General features: G+C 39.4%; 1 protein-coding gene across 5 annotated transcripts in view; it reads right to left on the bottom strand.

Moving 5' to 3' along the window:
• Positions 1–494: 494 nt before the first annotated feature.
• Positions 495–14,556, bottom strand: part of NREP (neuronal regeneration related protein) — a 28,153-nt gene continuing 14,091 nt past the window's right edge. For all 5 annotated transcript variants that reach the window (XM_019727774.2, XM_019727773.2, XM_074328609.1 and 2 more), the window contains 2 exons: positions 6,684–6,761; positions 495–2,253 (listed from right to left, as the gene is read on the bottom strand). In XM_019727774.2, coding sequence (XP_019583333.1) covers positions 2,128–2,253; positions 6,684–6,761 — 204 coding nt within the window. In that variant the 3' untranslated portion in view covers positions 495–2,127. The remainder of the gene's footprint in view (positions 2,254–6,683; positions 6,762–14,556) is intronic.

Genomic DNA, 14,556 nt, shown 5'->3' with positions numbered 1-14,556 from the left:
TTCCTCCCTGTGAGTGTAGGCTATACGTAGTGACTTGCTTTTAGTGAACAGAGTATGATGGATGACAGTGACTTCTGAGAATAGGTCACAGGCAGTGTGGCTTTCTCTTGAATTATTCGCTCTGAGGGAAGCCAGAGGTCATGTAAGGACACTTAAGTAGCCCTGTGGAGAGGGCCATAAGTGGAAGAACTGAGTTCTCCTGCCAACAACCATGTGAGCGCGCTCTAGATATCGGGAGCAGATTCTACAGCCCTGATCCAGCCTTCAGATGACTGCAGCTTGCTGACACCTTCACTGAAAATTCATGAAAGACACTGAGCCGTAACCACCAGCTGAACTGCCCCTGAATTCCTGAGCAACGGAATCTGTGAGATAGGTCAAGTTTGCTGTTTCAAGATACAGTGGGGCTGTAATGAGTTATGTGGCAGTGGGAACTAATACATATGGGCATAAAGCAATGCAAAGTTGGCCTTTCCAATGACGAGTCAAGCCAGTTACCTTATAGCTTGTACGTTTATTGAACAAATACTACTAAAATAGCTAAAATACATTGGGTACTTGTCATGAGTGCATCAGTAAAGATCACATTACAAAAGCCTGCATTTTCAGCAGTACACAACTGCAACTCTACATAAATGCCACAGATGCAGAATACTGTTTTCTTGCTCTATTTACACAGCTGATATACCTAGTCTAACGAAGGAGGGAGAGGAGAAATGCACGAGAAATTCAGGCCAACGGGGGAGCGAGAAGAGAACGAAGAAATGCAAGCGCATGCATCATTGATGTTAAGTCAGAAGCAGAACAGTTCAGAACAGAGCCTGCCCTGTCAAAGGAAGAGCTAAAAGACAGTTATATAAAAATTAAGGTGGGCTTTCAGACTGGCTAACACAACAACATTCCGTGAGTAGATGGTATTTCTGATTTTTGTTTGTTTGTTTATCCATTCCATTGGGAGCAAGGACAAAAATGTAAAATCTACACCTTGCTTATCAAATCTGCCCAAAAAGAGTGCTCTGCCTGTTTGTGTTTTTTCATTTTGTAAAGACATTTTTTCCAATCTAATTTTTGGGAAAGGTGTAATTTTCATCATATTGCTACTCAGATGCCAGTTTTTTTGGAGTTTTTTCCCCCCCAGAGGGCATTTATTAAAAAAGAATTTGCCCTTTTTCCCCCAAATATTCTTTCAAACAAAAAGGAACCAAGAGAGACACCTGAAAACGCCTGTCAAATTATTGCTTTTCTTTCTCGAAGTTAGGCAGGCGAGGCTACCAAAAGGAAGGGATTTGGTAAGTAAATTACAGTTTTGTGATTGCTCCCGTTACAGTGACTGCGTGTCCGTGAGTGCCAGCCAATGAGACGTGAGTCTCTTATACTCTCTCTGGTAGCATTCACTCAACCTACAATGCTGAAGAAGAAAGCCACACTGAAGACACAAGGAAAACAAGTCAATCCAGTCTAGAGAACAACATTCAGGGAAACAGAGTACCAACACCTTCTTAGAACATGGAAATAAAAAATAACTCCATCAGAGCTACCTCGCCAAGGAGCATGTTGAAAGTCCAAAATAGCACCATTCATCAGTGTCTCAGGTCCTGTGGCAGCATCTCGGTCACTTACCACAAGGAAACAATGAGTTTCAAACTACTTCTATACATCAAAAGAGTACATGGATAAAATATAGAGATATACAGACAATTGATGAACATAAACTACTAGACTCGTTACATCTAAATGAAAAAAAAAAAAATTGGGGACTCTCAGCCTCTGCAAGGAGCAGTCGGGAGCTGTGTGAGTGACAGGCAGGAGTGGACCGGTTGTGTGAGAGCAGTGGGAGTTTGAGTTGTGGAAGACATCGTCGTAGAGAACCAGGCCTGAAGGCCCACCTGTAAGGGTTGTAAACGTGGATTCACAGTGTGAAATTCTGAGCGTTTTCACTTGAGTCAGAATGGTTAAAAACTGGTTTGATGATACCTATTTGTCCACTGTAAATTCTCTAAAGCAAGGCTCAGAGTCCCATAGTTTCTTCTTATACTTGATGATTTACACAGAAAAAAATCCCATATATGATACCATGACCTCATCAATACCCATACACCATATGTTATACAAATGGAGGTGTTACGATTAAAAAGAGTGGAGGTAACTGATTCTTGGGCAGTGGAGTTCATTGCTGCCAAGTGGAGTCAGGGAGGCAGCCTCGGTCTCATCATTCTTCTTGCGGTTCACTTCCTTTGGGACCGGAAGTCTTCCCTGAAAAGCAGGTGGACCCAGATACAAACAGACGGACACACACAAAAGAGAGACACACTTAGTCGTGCTTCTGAAACCATTTGAAAATTTTTGCCTCTCCCTCCCGCCTTTTATCCTTGAACTCCCAATGTTTTGCAAACAGAGTTTACATATTAAACACAGTTCACCTGAATGTAAATATTAGGTCTGTGGGGGCATGAAGTAATTAAACACTAGTTGCCTTGGCTTCAGTAGAATCAAGTGCTTCTCTAATGGCTGCACCCAGCCAGCTGGGAGGCAGCATTCCCCAAGAGTCAGGTTTCTGAGGACCGTTTCTAGTACCAGACAGAGCCTGACATGAGGCTGGCTGAGAGGTGCTCATAGTAGTATTAATATATATTTTTTAAAGAGTTCAATAGCCGTGGTTCAGTAGGGTAATTATTTGCTAATATCGAATAAAAATATTTTAAAGCATATCACAACTTGCACAAATGTAATTTATGGACGGTTTATTCTGTAAGCACTGGCATAGCCCATGTGGGCCTTACGATCAGAACTGGAAACCAAAGGTGGGAGCATTTGGGAGGGAAATAGTGTGGGGTTGGAGGACCGAGTTGCAGGAAAGAGGAAGACAGTGTGAAACTAAGGCCAGCAGAGAGAGATCAGCTAGTTTGGACTGACGGGGGCGTTCTAAGTCTCTCCTCACTATCCTGATGAGTGAGGGTTTTGTGTTTCTGACTAGAATTAGCCAACCGTAATGTGATTGAAAATCTGTCTAGCACCCATGGGGAGAAGCTCTCCATCGTACCAAACAGCAAGAGGATAGGACAAAGAAGCCCATTTGGCAAGGGATGATATCAAGTAGAGGTCTTACTTTACCACAAATAGATTGTATGTCCCGATCAGATATGAAAATAGTGATCTCTTTTAGACAAACCATTAATTACTGAAGTTTTCTTACTAAAAACTACCCATTGTGGCTTTAAAAGATCGTTTTTTCCTCCCTGAGGTCACATGTTCTAACAGGACAATTATAATAAGCTAATTTGACTGAATGTAAGTTCTTGGATTACAGTGATAATCTTGCATTGTGAACTGTAAATGATCACATTTGAATTTCTTTTTAAGAAGAATTCAGAAATCAGGAACTTCCAAACAACTTGAAATTGAATAAATGTTTTCAGCAGCCACAGGGTGAACTAAACGTAACAGATTAATTCAACTTTAAAAGGCTTATTTACTGTATAGATTTTTCATATTAAACATCTGGTGTGTCTAAATTTTCTGTTTAAAAACCACAGATCTTGACAACATTTTAACAACATTTTTAGGATGTATATAAAATCCACTCAGTATGTACTTTTAATGTTCCAATGTTAGACTGTGATTTAGAGGTTGTTTTGGTACCATTAAATACCAACAGGACCAAACCAGAAAATTAAATTAAAATACAACTCATCACTCACACACACTTAAGGATCTAGATAAATTTCTAAGAGCATTATATCGGGCATTTCCTTTCAGCTGTGAAAATAACTTCCATCTTGAAATTTTGGCATGCAATCCCAAGATAAAAAAAAAAAAAAAGAAATAAACAAAGAAAGAAAGAAATCCACTGCAATCCTGGTGACTTTAAAATGTTTGCTCTTCCTCCCCCATCAACCAGTTCATATGGTTTAAAATATGACAAACTTAGGTTTTGAACAAGTGAAGAAGTCAATGGCTGGTAATTGTCACAGGCCAGGAAGGGAAATCAAAAGTTCACAAACATTATTTCACTCAACAAGTACACTCCGTACATGACTGGACTTAAAACTGCTAACTTCAGTTCAGACTTACTCTGCTCAAAAGTGAATGTATAGAACAGTAGTCTGTCTCTAGTATATAGGTCTCAGTCTTCCTAAGCTTTTACCTCCACGGAAAATACACAGCCAAATGAAATGAAGAGCTCAATGGGATCCGGGTAATTTGGGAAGCCGTATTTCCAGAAAAAAACGGTAAAGGAGATTATTTCACATTAGAATTTACCATTTTCACTATTTTTTTTTCTCTCTTTTGAGGCTCCCCAACATTCGAATCTTCATTTGTTATTTATGTTCAGAGTGCTTACTATAGCTTGAGTGCTCTATTAGGTTTTGAACATATAAAGAGTAAAACAAAGACAGAACCCCCCCCCCAAAAAAAAAAAACAGTCCCTGCCCATTCTATCCTTAATGAACTAGCTGTGTGACAGACAACCAAGTACAACTGGACACTGACAAGATAATAGCGTAACTCATGCAGGGAGATATGCCACTGAAGCAGCCTGAGGGGCCATAACCCAACAAGCCTGTGGGGAGAGGAACTCCTGGATTGTTGCATCCTCCCTCCCTTTAGTGGCTGGAGTCTGAAATCTACTAGATTTCAATCCCTACCTCCTGTCCCTCTTTTTTTTTTTCTTTTTTTAAAGAATAACGTCTTTCTGTCCCCACTGAAGGAATTTTAGGTTTGTGCAGCAAGGAGAGGAGGCATTTTCAAGAGAGGATACAATGATGCCTTATTTCCCCAGAAGTGAGACCTTACAAGAATTCAGAAAGTAATCATGTCTTCCTCCATCATCCAGCACATAACGGTCCCTAGAGGACGGAGTAATCGAGAAGGCTGGAGGAAGGGGAACAGATATGTCCAGCAGCTCCCACAGACGTTCTGCCGGATGCCCCTACAGCTGAGCTACGTCAGGTTGCATGGCGTTCTCTGCTGATGACTCAATAATGTGTCTTGGACCAAGTAAGTCAAAATTATTTTTCTTATGGTTATGCAAAGATGTGCTTTTCCAGAAGGAAACTGCTGGAAATCAGACAAATATATTACATGTAACATAATATTCACACATTTAGAGAGGAAAGAACTTAAAGTAACAGATGATCTGAATTACAGGATCCATTGTGCCAACCCCTGGAGCACACCTCATGGTAGGCAAGGCCTCGGACCTGGTGGCTTTCCAAGAGGAAAGGGAGGCACTGCTGACCTCGTTGAGGAATTTGCCTAGTCTTGTCCCTCTGATCGATGTCACCAGTGTCAAAGAGAGGATCTCCTGACACCTGATTGGAAAGACTACAATCTCCCGTGCCCCTTCCATGATCACGTCTTACCCTCGGCCCCTGAGCTGGCCCAGTAAAGCATGTCTAGAGTTATAGTGCCGATGCTAGTAGGATGCTGGTGATGAGATGGTGGGGTGTGGGCGTATTCAGAGCAAAGCCCAGAACTGAAGCTCACTTCCACTCTACAAGACCAGTGCAAGTCTAGTTCAGGCAGGGCAAAATCATCTTGTTCACCTACTTCCCCGCCAATGATTTCAACCTTAACATTCAGAAAATTTTCTGAAAAATTAAAAGTGATTTAGAACTGTTTTCTTTGTTTCAGTGCAAACTGCCTGTTGACACAATCTCTCGAAATTCTGCTTATCAGTAAAAGGTAGAGAATTGCTGAAATCATTTAGTACAAATAAGAGAACTTTTCAGACACTGAAATATCTGGACTAGCTGGGAAAGCCTCATCATTGGTTAATTACACATATGAAACTTCTAAATGTTAATTTTTTTTTCAATGGACTCTATATTTATTACCTGTAAAATCAGTAGGTCAGTGGTAAAAAGTACCATCTTCCTGCTTCAGATCAAATGATATTTACCCTAACAGGCGAAGTCCAAAGGTGTCTACAGTAAAAACTGGTAAATGTTTTTTTCATTTTTTTAAAGAAATGGTCCTCAAATCTAAAATGTAAATTTTACAAATTCTCTTAAGGCAGAGAAGTGTCATACCTAAGATTCTTCATCAGAACGATGAAGGCATGTTTACAGAAAATATTTTTAGGCCTAAAAATTAAAAGAAAGAAATATAACAGTTTTTTATGTTTTTTCTGTTTTGTTTCATGGGTAATCTTATCTGACATTCAGACATTGTTACCGTGTTTCCCCGAAAATAAGACCGGGTCTTACATTAATTTTTGCTCCAAAAGACGCATTAGGGCTTAATGTTCAGGGGATGTCATCCTGAAAAATCATGCTAGGGCTTATTTTCTGGTTAGGTCTTGTTTTCAGGGAAACATGGTACCAGACAAAACTGTCATCACCTTATCCTTTTCAGATATCTTTTTGTTTGAGCATATTTATCTACCCAGGAAGGGAACAAACAAATTAAAAACCCGTAAAATGTACACTGGTTCCATGATTCTTAAATGAAAATTTGTTTTGGACTTGTCAAGAAAGGAATATAATGTAAACTTTGAGAGTCATAGGACTGTTTTTTTTGGTATATGTTATTTTAAAGGTCATAATAGTAATAGATTAATGGATTATTATAGTAGACTATAATGGATATTAAAACGAAAAATGAGTAACTGGTTAAAAAAAAAAAAGCTTCTAAATTAAAAAAACAAAAAATTAACAAAATAGCAGCTCTGAGGATCTTACCTTAGGGAGCCTTCCCTCCATTTCCTTGTTTGGAAATGGTTCTTGACTGACCCAGACAGAGAGCTCTGGGTAATAAACCTGTAAGAGACACAAAAGCACACACATTCAGATTATAAACAGGGTCCACTCTGAAACCACATGCGATGAGTTTAACCAGCTCAGTTCTCCTAAATAGTCACTTACTTCCTGATTGCAACTCAGAGCACTGGGGAGGCCATCAACTCTTTCAGGCTGTTAGTGTGCTTGTGAATGTCTGCTGTACTCAGGAGAGTTTTAGCTCAAAGTCTCCCAAGACCAAGTCCCATAGAGCAGAGATATCGATCAATGTTATCTTTAGTACACCCAGTGGCAGCTTCATGGCATGACTGACTGAACAAACTAAGGCACTGAGGAGGCCTAACTTTCAAAGCAACCTATGATAAGTATCCTTGCAAAATTCCATGTTTATGAGATAAATGTGCCATGCACCTATCAGACAGTCTTAGGGGTTATCCCGCAATCATTTATTAGAAGGCTCAAAATTATGCACAAAGCATAAAGAGTAAAGGAAGAAGCAGCTTGCATTCTCTCCAGGTCCATGTAGCCACAGAAAGGGGCAGGAAGACGGGGAGCATCACTATGAATGATTCAGAGACTACTAGCTGATGAATTTAGGAGTGGTGGCAGGGGTGGGATGAGGTGGAGAGTGTGAGTCAAACTAACTCTTCTTTAAATATACAAAGAGTTATTATCATAAGAAGTTTGCTGACCAGCTGTTCTCCATCTCCAGTAAAGACAGAAGTACGGGATTAGAACTTAAATCACAACTACAGATTTAGGTCAGCTATAAGAAAGAACTTGGCATAAGAACTGTTAAATTACTGAAAGATTGTAGAGAGGAAAAAATGTGAAATCTTCTTTAAGAAATTTAGAAACAGAATCTAACAACCTTAGTCAGAGCTAATTCATATTTGATACAGCCCTGCTTGAAGGATGATGAGGAAATTAGATAAGATTCCCTCCAGATCTGATTCTCTAAATGCTATAACTAAGCCACACATTTAATAAATAATATTAAGAATCACACCTCATTCATAGGTTAACAAACAGACTTACATGCTGTTTTTGCTTTGGGAGGCGCGAGCTGTGGTAGCCTAAGCACCGGACTAACTGCAATATTTTCAATGTCCCCGTCAATTCATTTGGTCTGGGGCTCTGAGGTGGGAAAGACGGGTGGCTGTGTGGCACATCCCGGTTTACAAAGCAATTTTGCATACCTTACCTAATTTATCCTGATGATAAGCCTGTGAATAGGCCTTCTCATTACAGAGATGAGAAAACTGAAACTCCAAAGGTGACCCGACTTGTCCAAAGTCACATAGTCAGTGAAGGAGAGGACTTGAACTCAAACCGGGTTTCCAGATTCTAAACTTCAGTTCTTCCCAATATTCCCAACGCTCTCAAATTATCCCAGAATGCAAATTGCCTACCACCTATCTTTTGAAATCACACAAGTCCACAGCCACCACACACATTTAAGTCTTAAATGTCGGAGAGCTCATCCTGCAAGAACTGACTTATCTTTTGACTTTGTAGTGGGTCTGCTTTCTGGGACATGTGCTTGCGCCAACCCCAGCCTCCCCCCATTTGTTCAGCTTCCCCCTCCTCTGACCAGATCCTTGAGGGAGTATTCTACCATCTGCCTTGCTGGGGACACACAGTCACCCCTGACATTCCCTTTAACCAGGGATGGGGGAAGAAAACAAATTCGCCATCTAAAATACACGAGCTGTTTTAAAGGCTTAAAACAAAGTCACAGCATACAAAATCCCAGCTTGGGCTTCCTTTTAGAGACCATAACTTGGGATCAACTGTAAATTCACTTAACATAAATAGATATAAACTGGTTACATTTCTGCATTACTACTTTATAAAGCATGCTTCAAGTACCATTAAAAATATTACGCTTAGTGAGAAATAAAGTTCCATTGTAATCTAAAACATGGATAAAAATACATGTAAAAACTGAGTAGGCACATGGATGCAATGAAAAGCAAGATCAAGTAGACGTCGCTCTGTCTGTGTTCTTGTGATTTTCTGATAGTCTGTTTTTAACCAATTCACACTGCTTTAGCATTTAACTTCTAGGTTCAAAGCATCAATACAAAAGCCACCCAAGTCTGATTTATAGGAAAAAAACAGCTTGCTGCTCAGAAATTATTATACTTATTATTCTTACAATTTGTTTTTCCAAGAGCTTTCCTTTTTTTAAAGAAAAACAGTGATTTTTTTGCCAAAGTACTCAGGAACACAAATATCTGAGAGCAAAACCCACGACTGAGGAAACTTCCCCACCTACCTCAAATTTGTTCTTTTGAAACACATTAATTTAGCCACAGACTTGCCAAGGGCATTTCTAATGAGGCATTTTTTAGTGTTTGAATCATAAAGTAGTCATTGTATACTTTAGGAAAAATAAATGTCACTTTGGCCTTTTGATAAATTCTTCCAGTCTCCTTCAGAATCAGAACTCCAAGCCAAAAATGGCAGGGATAGAGGAGTCTCAGTTACATTTTTAAAACCTCTATGGCTGGTCTCTAAGAACTCAGCATATCACTGGACCTGGACTCTAAAGGGGATATTTAAACTTCTTTTTCTGGTTTTGGAAAAGGTGGTAGTTTATTGGAAATACATGCTACCTACATTGCAGCTTTGTTCTTTCTTATACCTGTGGTGTTTTGAGACTCTAAAATGAAGGACTTAAGAGAAAAGAAATATGACAATTATTGCTCTTGCTCTCAAATAATTCAGAATACCTTTGTCCATGCATCATTCACCATGAGTTTGTGAATAATCTCCAATGTGCTGGACACTGTTAGGTTCTGGGACTTGCAAGAAGAGAAATACAGTTCTTGTCTTCTAGGAACTCAAATTTGGGGTGGGAGTGGGGGGAAACAGGGGTAATAGACCCTTTAAAATATCGTTTTAAAAGTGTGTGCTATAGGCTGCATTGTGTGCCTCCCCCCCCCCCCCACTCAATTCATATGTTGAAGTTCTAACCCCTAGTATCTCAGAAGGTGATTATATTGGGAAATAGAGTCTTTAAAGAGTCGATTACGTTAAAATGAGGTCATTAGGATAGGCCCTAATCCAAAGACTGATGTCCTTATAAAAAGAGGAAATGAGGGGACGGACACACTCACACACACACACACACACACACACACACACACACACACACGAAGGCAAGATGATGTGAAGAAACAAGAGGACCATCTACAACCCAAGGAGCGGCCTCAGAAGAAACTAACCCTCTCAACACCTTGACCTCAGACTTCTAGACTCCAGAATTGTGAGCAAATAAACTTCTATTGTTTAAACCAGTCTGTGGTACTTTGTTTTGACAGCCCTAGCAAACTAGGTACTAACCTAGTCTGTGGTACTTTGTTTTGACAGCCCTAGCAAACTAATCCAGTGTGCTTTACGTACAATTAAAAAAAAAAAAAAAAAGGAATGTATAGGTTATGTCAAATGTAATAGTTGCTGGAACATGCATCAACAGACTAAAAAACAAATTAAAACACCCAACATTTAGCAAAACAACCAGGAGCATGGCCATCAGAGGAAATGGGGGTGGCAGAGCAGATCTGGGAGCGATCCCACAAGCTGTGACTCCACATGGGATTACCTCAGAACTCTTGTTTTATTAAACCAGTAAGCCAAAGTATGCCTTGATCTTCACAAGACAAGCAGGTGTCCTCTAAACACTGTCTTCTATATATAACATAAGCATCGGTTTGTTGTTGCTCAAGTAAAATCCTCAACACCCTCTAGAACACTGTTCTTCCAGAAGTCAGAAATCAGAGAAGCAAGCTATGCCCTCAACAACTAAGAACACACGAATGTTTGTGACAATACAGAGGGGAAGGCAAATTTTGTTGTTTTAAGTTGCAGAACAGGCTGAGGTTTTGCTTGAATGCTGGGAAAGGCTGAGTGTCTATGCTTGTCACAGAATATTATTATCAGTTAGTGTGCCTTTTTCTACGATGCTACATTTATCTCACTGACAACTATTTTTAAAAACAATAGAACTGACATGAAGAACCACACTGGATTACATATATACACTAATTATGATAGATATAAATATTTAAAAATCCACGAGCAACTCTTAAGTAAAATCAATTTTTTGCTTTCAAGTATATACATTTAAACCCACTATATATTTAAATCCAGTTTTATGGTGAAAATGAACTATTTCTTACTGATTCTCTTAAATGTATTTGATGATTGGGTATCTAAGTTTCAACTGTCTATCACAGCATACAATGCTCAAGGTTTTTGTCGTTTTAAATCACTCTTTCTTTTCTTGGTTTGTTTTACTCTCCGAACAATGCATCATAAAAAATAACTTCATTTTTTAAGTCTATAAGGTAATTAGCTTGCCACTGATCATTACTTGGTATCCAAATTAGAAAAATACTATGTGGGGAAATCAGAGACCATTCCTGCAAGGTCCTAAAAAACATACAAACTAGATTATCCTTTAACTTCTTTCTTTTAACTCCTTTTAAGCTTTTCATTTCAAAACTTGCTATTTATTTTCCAGGAGTATGGTCCACATACAGAATCAATAGAATTGACTTATTTCCTATCACTACTATTATACTGCATCTACAATTTGAATTATATCCATTTACCACCTGTTTCTAAATTTGTATTTTCCTCTGTTCGTTGACAATATTTCTTTGGGGAGACTGTGAGAATGATCCTTAAAGACAAAGTCATGGCTTTATTCAGAGCCTAAATACATTACATGCATATATGCTGCTTAACTGGTTAACATACCTTCTCTGAAACCTGCTATGAAGCGGTTGTATGGCTTGGTTATTAACGACCCCAATTACAATAGTATTTTCTATCTTTAGTGGAGTTCTTTGTGCTTAAAGAACGCACACACGGCCCTTTTATGACTTACCAAGGATAGATACCAACCAATTAGGGAAGTGGACTAGGGCAGCAGGTGTCCAACCTGCATAATTAATTCCTTGAACAGCAAAGCAGTATATTTCATAGTCTCTCTACCAATTAAACAGTGTGTGTGTGTGTGTGTGTGTGTGTGTGTGTGTGTCTGCACGTGTACAGGTTCTATTCTGCCTAATTGGCTGGGAGGTTGTGGAACCTAGTACCATAATACGAGGGGAATATAAATGCATATACACACTTCATTTCTGCAAATACCCTTTGAAGTGGTGCTAGTAAGAATCTCCCTCAGTAGCTACTCTGCTCCCAGGTGTTGCTGATCCTGTGAGAGGACAGAATGTAAACTGAAACCATAAATGAGTTAGAGGGATAATCTTCTCTGAACAGCATTACATCAACGATTAGATGCTGCCAAAAGATGATGCACCATCTCTCTAGAGACCAAGTCTTAGAGATCTGCCTAACCCTGTGAATGCTGCTTGGAGATGAAGCACACAGTGAAGGAAATGCATAGCAACTATCACAGAAGACAAAAAGATAAGCATGCAGAACATTGAGCGATTCAGATAATGTACATAACCTCTGCACATTCTGGAAAACAGAATAAAAGTGTTAACTGGTGCCTAAATTGGCAAATATTCTGGTCTGGGACATAGGTGAAACATGCAGCGACCTAATTTAAACAGAGAGAGAGAAAGAGAGAGAGAGAGAGAGAGAGAGAGAGAGAGACAGAGACAGAGACAGAGACAGAGACACAGAGACACAGAGACAGAGAGACAGAGAAAGCTGCCTGTGGTAACAATGGGTAATTACAGAGAAGGCATTACAAACATTCAGGCACATATGCCCTCCTGCCAGAAAGTAAAGGATGGCCTTTTAGGGCAGTGCTGCATTACAACACCTGCTGACACTCTGCTTTGCTGTGGCCTGACAGGTTTTTAACCTGTAGAAATGGGTTCAATGAGAAAGACAGTGATAGCTCAGAAACTGGATAAGCCCTCTGGCTTTAGCTTTGCTTTGGGCGCATATGTCCACTCCGGGCACAGAAAATGTCCATATGTTATTAACATTATATAGCAGATTATGTTACCGCCCAACATTACATGTGAGGCAGGCAAAAGATTTGTAATTCTTCGCTTTGTGAGGTCGGGCGTCTGAAACAAGCTGTGTAGACTTTAATAGTGGAACCCTCTAAATTCACACTGCTCATTGCAAGGCCATCTTGAGAGGCGTCTGATGAATATGTGGGAACCTGACAGCTGTGGAGTTTTATTTCTAAATTTCAGTCAGGCAGAGAAAGGAAAAGGAAATCTCCTGGCAACAAAATGAAAGTATTTACATGTGAAGTTAATCGTCAGCACAAAGAGCTTTCACAGTCACTCTGCTCCACAATATAACATTCTGCTTGTTGGGCTGCTGAGTCTTTTAAAATTTGATTTTTAAGAATAATAGCAAAGATTTTCAAGAGGAGCAATGAATCGGGGCAGAAGAAAACCACAAAAGGTTAAAATTATTATCCAACTCTGCCTTTTCACCACTATTTAAAACAGTTGGGGTTTGGTGAGTTTTCAGGGCTTGAATGGAGCATGGCTGCAGCAGAGTTCAGCAAGCAGCTGGGTAATTCCAGAATGGTGAACACAGAGGTTAGCGGCAAGTCCTGCGCTGAGCAAACTCCTCTCATCCCAGCCTCATTCCCTTCCAAGAGGAACATGCTTAGCACAAAGCAATCCACCTAAAGACTCCATAAATCCAAAAAAGGGAGTTACTGATCGAGGAATTCTCAGATTTCTGCCAAGAAACCCTCCCCTGGGCTGGAGGTCAGCCTGCTGCAGGAATCAGAGCCAAACTGCGGACTGGACTCAAGGAATAAAGTTCAACACTTCAAATCTTGACTTTTAATGGGAGATTTTTCTTTTCAGTGATGAAGACAAAACAAAGAACAAAGAGCTGATAACAGCCCAAAGTAAACCAGAAGAAAAAGTACAAGAATAAAGCTTGGAAACAAGTCTCGTCAGGGATAGCTAAGATGAGGTTTTCCAAACAAAGGGAAAAAATAAAACAGCTTTTTAAAGCTCTGGTTGGAGATTAAGCAGTTTGTGAATGAACAATAAAAAGTAAAGGCCACAAAACAAGATACTTGCTCTTTTCAGAAAAGAAAAAAGAAATACTGGCCTCTGTTAACCAGCAGGAAAAAAAAAAAAGGCCCCTCAGGCATTTAAGCACAGCATAAGTTTTTCCTTACTCCCATGACCTCAACAAATATGTTAATAAAATCTTTTACCTCCCTGGAGTGGAACCAGAGTAAATATTTACTTAACACATCTGAGTTCTAAGTCTGGATCACCTTATTCCCTTATATAAATTGAATTTCATTTGTAATCAAGAGATTAACAACACTACATTTTGCAAATTTTCTCCTACATTTAAGGTGAAAGAAAAGCAGGAAAGAAAGGAAGAAAACTATATTGTGCCCCCATGCACCAAACAGCAGTGTTGAGTTTTTGAATGGTATTCTCTGCCATAAATGCTGAGAGAAATACTGTTTGTATGCTTTCCAATACTAGACATCTGGAGTTGGCAGGACTTTTTCCAAGTACATTCCAAGGTTAATAAGAAACATCTAGACTTGCTTTATTAGCTGGTTTGAATAATTTTAGGTATGCTGGGTTTCACCTTCAAATAACTATAAGAAGTCTGATTTCTACTCATGAGAATGCTGTTTTTTTCTTTCCTCTTGCCCAAAAATTACTGTGCTGGCCATTAAAATCTTATGAAAATTTTCACTAACAACATGGAAGAAGAAGTCTTCAAAAATCAGATTTCTTAAAGCCCTCAATCAAAGGCTAGTGAGGTAAGTATTTATTTATCTAGACACAAGGATTTTGGATTTTTCGTGGTCTGGATAGGATGA

The sequence above is a fragment of the Rhinolophus sinicus genome, linkage group LG03, assembly GCF_036562045.2.
Source record: "Rhinolophus sinicus isolate RSC01 linkage group LG03, ASM3656204v1, whole genome shotgun sequence".
Lineage (NCBI taxonomy): Eukaryota > Metazoa > Chordata > Mammalia > Chiroptera > Rhinolophidae > Rhinolophus > Rhinolophus sinicus.
Note: the sequence above shows the minus strand (reverse complement) of the source record. Positions and strands in the feature narration are given on the sequence as shown.